General features: G+C 49.7%; 1 protein-coding gene and 1 pseudogene across 1 annotated transcript; both read left to right on the top strand.

Moving 5' to 3' along the window:
* The first annotated feature begins 3,666 nt into the window (after positions 1 to 3,666).
* LOC149325666 (uncharacterized) lies at positions 3,667 to 4,455 on the top strand. Its single transcript, XM_089564359.1, has one exon. The coding sequence runs from the start codon at positions 3,667 to 3,669 to the stop codon at positions 4,453 to 4,455; it is 789 nt and encodes a 262-aa protein (XP_089420485.1).
* A 436-nt stretch (positions 4,456 to 4,891) lies between these two features.
* LOC149325665 (uncharacterized) lies at positions 4,892 to 7,750 on the top strand (annotated as a pseudogene).
* Positions 7,751 to 8,687: the final 937 nt, after the last annotated feature.

The following is an 8,687-nucleotide window of genomic DNA, read 5'->3' as shown; positions in this document are numbered from 1 at the left end:
ACCCGTCACATAGTGTCGCCATCTGTGGCCAGCGACGCCTGCCTTTTAAAGGATGTATTCGGTGAGCAGGAAGTGGCGCGTGCTGGTGTTCTCTACTGCTCACAACACTGCGGTTACTTGATTCACCTCTTGCTCATGCTCTTTTCATTGTCCCTGTACTCGCAGGTCCGCAGTTTAGAAGCTATGCATTCTGGGCAAGCTGACAGTTCAGGCAGCGATGTGCGTCCATTTTCATGTTCTGTCATGTACGCTCAGAGTTGTTTCCAAAAGTGTAGATGGTGAAAGTCGGCAGCGCTCATAGCAATCTGCATGCTTGTCAACCGTCGCATAGTGTCGCCATCTGTGGCCAGCGACGCCTACCTTATAAAAGCTGTATTCGGTGAGCAGGAAGTGGCGTGTGATGGTGTTCTCTACTGCTCAGAACACTGCGGTTGCTTGATTCACGTCTTGCTTGTGCTTTTTTCATTGTCCCGGTACTCACAGGTATACAGCTTAGAAGCTATACATTCTGGGCAAGTTCGCAGTTAAGGCAGTGATGTGCGTCCATCGTCATGTTCTGTCATGTACGCGCAATGTTGTTTCCACAAGTGTAGATGGTGAAAGACGGCAGCGCTCATCGCAATCTTCATACTTGTCAACAGTCACATACTGTCGCCATCTGGCCAGCGACGCCTACCTTTTTAAGGATGTATTCGGTGAGCAAGAAGTGACGCGTGCTTGTGTTCTCTACTGCTCACAACACTGCGGTTACTTGATTCACCTCTTGCTCATGCTCTTTTCATTGCCCCGGTACTCGCAGGTCCGTAGTTTAGAAGCTATACATTCTGGGCAAGCTGACAGTTCAGGCAGCGATGTGCGTTCATTTTCATGTTCTGTCATGTACGCTCAGAGTTCTTTCCAAAAGTGTAGATGGTGAAAGTAGGCAGCGCTCATCGCAATCTGCATACTTGTCAACCGTCGCATAGTGTCGGCATCTGTGGCCAGCGACGCCTACCTTTTAAATGATGTATTCGGTGAGCAGGAAGTGGCGCGTGCTGGTGTTCTCTACTGCTCTCAACACTGCGGTTACTTGATTCACACTCTTGCTCATGCTCTTTTCATTGTCCCGGTACTGACAGTTATGCAGTTTAGAAGCTATATATTATGGGCAAGTTGGCAGTTCAGGCAGCGATGTGCGTCCATTTTCATGTTCTGCCATGTACACGCAAAGTTGTTTCCAAAAAGTGTAGATGGTGAAAGTCTGCAGCGCTCATCGCAATCTGCATACTTGTCAACCGTCACATAGTGTCGCCATCTGTGGCCAGCGACGCCTACCTTTTAAAGGATGTATTCGGTGAGCAGGAAGTGGCGCGTGCTGGTGTTCTGTACTGCTCACAACACTGCGGTTACTTGATTCACCTCTCGTTCATGCTCTTTTCATTGTCCCGGTACTCGCAGGTCCGCAGTTTAGAAGCTATACATTCTGGGCAAGCTGACAGTTCAGGCAGCGATGTGCGTCCATTTTCATGTTCTGTCATGTACGCGCAGAGTTGTTTCCAAAAGTGTAGATGGTGAAAGTCGGCAGCACTCTTCGCAATCTGCATACTAGTCAACCGTCGCATAGTGTCGCCATCTGTGTCCAGCGACGCCTACCTTATAAAAGCTGTATTCGGTGAGCAGGAAGTGGTGCGTGCTGGTGTTCTCTACTGCTCACAACACTGCGGTTACTTGATTCACACTCTTGCTCATGCTCTTTTCATTGTCCCGGTACTCGCAGGTATGCATTTTAGAAGCTATACATTCAGGGGAAGTTGGCAGTTCAGGCAGCGATGTGCGTCCATTTTCATGTTCTGCCATGTACAGGCAAAGTTGTTTCCAAAAGTGTAGGTGGTGAAAGTCGGCAGCACTCATCCCAATCTTCATACTTGTCAACCGTCGCATAGTGTCGCCATCTGTGGCCAGCGACGCCTACCTTATAAAAGCTGTATTCGGTGAGCAGGAAGTGGCGCGTGCTGGTGTTCTCTACTGCTCACAACACTGCGGTTACTTGATTCACACTCTTGCTCATGCTCTTTTCATTGTCCCGGTACTCGCAGGTATGCATTTTAGAAGCTATACATTCAGGGGAAGTTGGCAGTTCAGGCAGCGATGTGCGTCCATTTTCATGTTCTGCCATGTACAGGCAAAGTTGTTTCCAAAAGTGTAGATGGTGAAAGTCGGCAGCACTCATCCCAATCTTCATGCTTGTCAACCGTCGCATAGTGTCGCCATCTGTGGCCAGCGACGCCTACCTTATAAAAGCTGTATTCGGTGAGCAGGAAGTGGCGTGTGATGGTGTTCTCTACTGCTCACAACACTGCGGTTACTTGATTCACCTCTTGCTCATGCTCTTTTCATTGTCCCTGTACTCGCAGGTCCGCAGTTTAGAAGCTATGCATTCTGGGCAAGTTGGCAGTTCAGGCAGCGATGTGCGTCCGTTCTCAAGTTCTGTCATGTACGCGCAGAATTGTTTCCAAAAGTGTAGATGGTGAAAGTCGGCAGCACTCATCGCAATCTTCATACTTGTCAACCGTCGCATAGTGTCGCCATCTGTGGCCAGGGACGCCTTCCTTTAAAGGATGTATTCGGTGAGCAGGAAGTGGCGCGTGCTGGTGTTATCTACTGCTCACAACACTGCGGTTACTTGATTCACACTCTTGCTCGTGCTCTTTTCATTGTCCCGGTACTCGCAGGTCCGTAGTTTAGAAGCTATACATTCTGGGCAAGCTGACAGTTCAGGCAGCGATGTGCGTCCATTTTCATGTTCTGTCATGTACGCTCAGAGTTGTTTCCAAAAGTGTAGATGGTGAAAGTCGGCAGCGCTCATAGCAATCTGCATGCTTGTCAACCGTCGCATAGTGTCGCCATCTGTGGCCAGCGACGCCTACCTTATAAAAGCTGTATTCGGTGAGCAGGAAGTGGCGTGTGATGGTGTTCTCTACAGCTCAGAACACTGCGGTTGCTTGATTCACGTCTTGCTTGTGCTTTTTTCATTGTCCCGGTACTCACAGGTATACAGCTTAGAAGCTATACATTCTGGGCAAGTTCGCTGTTAAGGCAGTGATGTGCGTCCATTGTCATGTTCTGTCATGTACGCGCAATGTTGTTTCCACAAGTGTAGATGGTGAAAGACGGCAGCGCTCATCGCAATCTTCATACTTGTCAACAGTCACATACTGTCGCCATCTGGCCAGCGACGCCTACCTTTTTAAGGATGTATTCGGTTGGCAAGAAGTGACGCGTGCTGGTGTTCTCTACTGCTCACAACACTGTGGTTACTTGATTCACCTCTTGCTGGTGCTCTTTTCATTGTCCCGGTACTGGCAGTTATGCAGTTTAGAAGCTATACATTGTGGGCATGTTGGCAGTTCAGGCAGCGATGTGCGTCCGTTCTCATGTTCTGCCATGTACACGCAAAGTTGTTTCCAAAAAGTGTATATGGTGTATCGGGCTTGCGTGATAACACGATAACAATGTGCCTGACATGCGCAGTGCGTAAACCGCGCTATCACGAAGGCTGTATATATCGATGCCCTGCAATAAACTTTGTTCTTCTTGTCCTGGCCTTCATGCTGTCGAGTGCCGTCATTGCGAACTGATACATGGTGTCAGAAGGGGCCAGTTGGGCAGGGCGTAGCTCGGAGCGCCATGGACCTGCTGAAGCCCCCGGAACCTTTGCAGCTCTCCGGTAACCTTTCGCAGAATTGGAGGCGGTTTAAGCAAAAACTGGAACTTTTCATCAAGGCGACCACGCCAAAGGACGACCCAAGAAGCGGAGCAGCGAAAGCTGCACTCCTGTTGAGCGTTGCCGGAGACGAAGCACTTGACGTCTTCAACACGTTTACGTTTGGTGAGCAGGAAGACAAGAAAGATTACGACACCCTGGTCCGGAAGTTTGAAGCATACTGTGCCGAGGTAAGCAATGAAGTGCATGAGCGGTATGTTTTTCGCTCGAGAAAACAAGAAGACGGAGAGCCGTTCGAAAGATTTATTAGAGACCTCAAGAAGCAAGCAGCGCAATGCAACTTCGAAGGACTGCACGATTCAATGATCAGGGATCAGATCGTCTTTGGGACGAATAATTCCAAACTGCGTGAGAAAATGCTGCGGGAAAAGGGCTTAACGTTGTTAAAGGCTGAAGAAATGTGCAGGGTAGCGGAATCAGTGGCACAAAGAACTCAGGTCTGGGCCAGGCCCAGTGACAGCATTGACTCCGTCTCTCGCAGTAGGGCATCGTGCCACCGCTGTGTAGACCGGCAAGAGACCAGTGCAGTAAACGATAGTTCGTACCGGTGCAAGAAATGCAACCGAGGGCACGAGCCGAGGCAGTGTCCTGCTTACGGGAAAAGATGCAACACTTGTCGAAAGCTGCATCACTGCGATTTGTTGTCCGGCCAGGGCGGTCGTAAAAGAAGTCGGCGCACAGTTCAATTGTGAGTTTGATGTTCTTGACGTCTGCATCGACAGCTGCATTACTGGTGATTGCACTGTCGAAGCCAAAGTTGGGGGTCGTAAAGCATTATTCAAGGTGGATACCGGAGCACAAGCAAGCCTCTTACCATTTTCAATATACCGCAAGTTGAAAACTGCCGAACTGAATCATACGAGCTCTGTGCTGCGAGCATACAATGGAGGCATCATCACCAACTTCGGAACAACAGTCCAAAAAATAACCGTTGGAGATGCTGTAACTGCAGTGAAATTCTACGTGGTGAAAAATGGACGTCGTGCAATACTGGGGCTTCACGCATGCGAAGCTCTAGGCCTCGTGCAGGGCAGAGTGGACACTGTCAGCACTTCTGCTGAGTACGAAGCGATGAAGCACTTCAGGCACGTCTTTGAGGGTTTAGGATGCCTAAAGCAACCATACAGCATGGTACTACAGCCAGATGCTACCCCAGTCGTCCAGCCAGCGCGGCGGGTGCCCCTGTCTTTGCGCCAACCGCTTCGCGACGAGCTTCAAAGAATGGAGAGAGCTGGTATCATCACAAAAGAAGATGGACCTACCGACTGGGTAAGCCCTTTGGTTTTGGTCAAAAAGAAAGACGGCAGTCTTAGGGTGTGCATGGACCCGAGAAGGATCAATGAGCATATAATGAGGCAACTCTACCAGCTTCCCAGGCGAGAAGATATTGAAGCAGAATTGACCGGCGCTTGCTACTTTAGTTGCCAAGATGCAAACTCTGGATTTCACCAGATACCCCTCGACGACGCAACATCAAAAATTTGCACTTTTGCCACTCCTTTCGGTCGATACCGTTACTTGCGCCTGCCGTTTGGCATTTCATCGGCACCGGAAGTTTTTCACAAAATGCTGAGTCAGATGTTTCACGGGCTGCCAGGAGTTCACGTGTATATCGACGACATTTTGGTGTGGGGCACTACACGTCAAGAGCATGATGAACGGCTAGTAGCAGTTCTGAAAGCTGCCGAAACAGCAGGATTGACACTAAACGCCGAAAAATGCAAGTTCGGTTTAACAGAGGTGCATTTTCTGGGTGACGTTATCGGACAAAATGGAATTTCCCCGAACCCGAAGCTTGTGCGCAATCTGTTGGAAATGCCAACACCAAAAAGCAAAGCCGATCTACAGCGCATGTTAGGAGTGATCAACTACATCGGAAAATACGTGCCAGTGTTGTCAGAACGAACAGCGATGCTGCCAGCGCTTATCAAACCGCAAATAGAGTTCGAGTGGACCGAAAACCACGCGAAGGAATGGAAATGCATCACGCAGGCACTTGCGACATCACCCTTGCTAGCAATATTTGACCCCAAAAAGAAAACAAAAATAACTTGCGATGCGTCCAAGGACGGCGTCGGAGCGGCGCTTTTACAGTGTCACGGTGGCCACTGGCGACCGGTGGCATATGCTTCACGAGTCTTAACACCACCGGAGCAGCGTTACGCGCAAATTGAAAAGGAGACGCTGGGCATTCTGTTCGGTTGCGAGAAGTTTCATCAGTTTGTGTATGGACAGACGGTCGTTATCGAGACCGGCCACAAGCCACTTCTGTCAATCGCTGCTAAAGGAATTTGTGACATGCCCCCACGATGCAGAGATTTTTTTAAGACTTCTCAGATATGACTATGTTCTACAGTACGTTCCAGGGAAGCAACTGGTCTTGGCAGACATGCTCTCACGATCGACTACACCCGGGGGTGTCGACAATGCTGGTGCCACAGAAGACGTCGAAGTTCACGCACTACAGCTCCTGAACGGCGTGGTCACGGTAACAACGCAGCAAAAATTGGCAAAGGAAACTGCTCGTGACTGCTACTTGCAGACTGTCGTCAGCACCTTATCAGCAGGAAAACCAGTTCAAGGTGAGCTGAAGCCGTTTTCATCTGAACTGTCCGTAATCAAGGGAATTCTGTTCAAAGGAACAAAAGCTGTCATACCGAGAAGCATGAGACAAGAAATGCTATCAAGAATCCATGCCGGCCACCTTGGTTTAAACAAATGCAAAGAAAGAGCAAGACTTCTCGTTTTTTGGCCAGGCTTGAACAACGACATCGCAGTGCTTCTCCAAAACTGTTCTACATGCAGAAAGTTCGCGTACCAGCAAGCCAAAGAACCGCTGATAATGCGCCCGGTGCCGCAGTGTGCGTGGTACAGGGTCGGAGCGGACATCTTTTGTTTTGGGGGAAATTCTTACGTTGTCGTATATGATGCTCTTTCCAACTTCCCAGATGTCGAGAGGCTTCCAGACACAAGTGCAAGAAGTGTTGTTGCGGTTCTCAGTGCTATATTTGCTCGATACGGCATTCCTCTCGAACTGTGCACTGATAATGGACCACAGTTTTCAAGCCAAGAATTTGCAGCCATCGCTAAAGAGTATGATTTTGCGCACGTCACGTCTAGCCCACACTGCCCGCAGTCTAACGGCCTTGCCGAAAAAGGTGTGCAGATTGTCAAGCGGATAATGTAGAAAACTCAAGACGCACGACACGACTTCTGGCTAGGCCTTCTGGCCTACCGATCAACGCCACTGATTGATGGTCAATCCCCTGGCGAGCTTCTTCAAGGCAGGCGCCTTCGATCTAATCTCCCCGATTTTGGCGGTATCAAGACTATCGAAGTCAAGAAGCACCGCCAGACGCCCAAAGGACAGCCGTTGCCTCCACTAGGTAAAGGTGACGTCGTCAGGCTGCGAGACACAACTTGGTCACAGAAAGGAAAGGTGGTTGGGGAAGCTGCCCCGAGGTTCTACCACGTTGTAACCGAAAGTCGTCGGGTTCTTCGGCGCCACAGGCGACACCTGCTTCATTCCAGCGAGCAGTATGCTGAAACAAGTGACGATGACACCGGCGACGACTGCGCAGACGAATCTGACCCAAATGCAAGGAACAGTCCAGGGAGTGTGACACCGCAGCCTTCTGGCACTACAAGTGCAGCACCCCAGCAGCCTCCGGGGCTCTGCGACCAACATCTAGCCCACGATGCCACGCCTCTGGCTTCGATTACCCATCCAGAGCAACCCACAAGTGCCATCATTCTGAGGAGGTCGACTCGTACCGTGAAGCCTCCCCAACGTCTTCGTTATGACGCTGCTTTCAATCAGTTATCATGAACTTGAACCACTGTCTTGTGCTAACCTTGGAAGGATGTATCGGGCTTGCGTGATAACACGATAACAATGTGCCTGACATGCGCAGTGCGTAAACCGCGCTATCACGAAGGCTATATATATCGATGCCCTGCAATAAACTTTGTTCTTCTTGTTCTGGCCTTCATGCTGTCGAGTGCCGTCATTGCGAACTGATACAGATGGTGAAAGTCGGCAGCGCTCATCGCAATCTGTATACTTGTCAACCATCGCATAGTGTCGCCATCTGTGGCCAGCGACGCCTACCTTTAAAAGGATGTGTTCGGTGAGCAGGAAGTGGCGCGTGCTGGTGTTCTCTACTGCTCTCAACACTGCGGTTACTTGATTCACACTCTTGCTCATGCTCTTTTCATTGTCCCGGTAATGGCAGTTATGCAGTTTAGAAGCTATACATTATGGGCAAGTTGGCAGTTCAGGCAGCGATAATAATAATAATAATAATAATAATTCTTTATTGCGCCAAATATTTAAAAAAATGTACAGATATCCGGCCTTCCAAAGCCTCATAGGGCTTCAGCGGCAGAGACCGACAGGCAGCGGAACCGCGCAGACATACACACAGGCAAAAAATGTGCGTCCATTTTCATGTTCTGCCATGTACACGCAAAGTTGTTTCCAAAAAGTGTAGATGGTGAAAGTCTGCAGCGCTCATCGCAATCTGCATACTTGGCAACCGTGACATAGTGTCGCCATCTGTGGCCAGCGACGCCTACCTTTTAAAGGATGTATTCGGTGAGCAGGAAGTGGCGCGTGCTGGTGTTCTCTACTGCTCACAACACTGCGGTTACTTGATTCACCTCTTGTTCATGCTCTTTTCATTGTCCCGGTAATCGCAGGTCCGCAGTTTAGAAGCTATACATTCTGGGCAAGCTGACAGTTCAGGCAGCGATGTGCGTCCATTTTCATGTTCTGTCATGTACGCGCAGAGTTGTTTCCAAAAGTGTAGCTGGTGAAAGTCGGCAGCGCTCATCGCAATCTGCATACTAGTCAACCGTCGCATAGTGTCGCCATCTGTGGCCAGCGACGCCTACCTTTTAAAGGATGTGTTTGGTGAGCAGG

Source organism: Amblyomma mixtum, chromosome 10 (assembly GCF_055824585.1).
Source record: "Amblyomma mixtum isolate Tamu chromosome 10, ASM5582458v1, whole genome shotgun sequence".
NCBI classification, from domain to species: Eukaryota; Metazoa; Arthropoda; class Arachnida; order Ixodida; family Ixodidae; genus Amblyomma; species Amblyomma mixtum.
This window is presented reverse-complemented; position numbering and strand designations above follow the sequence as displayed.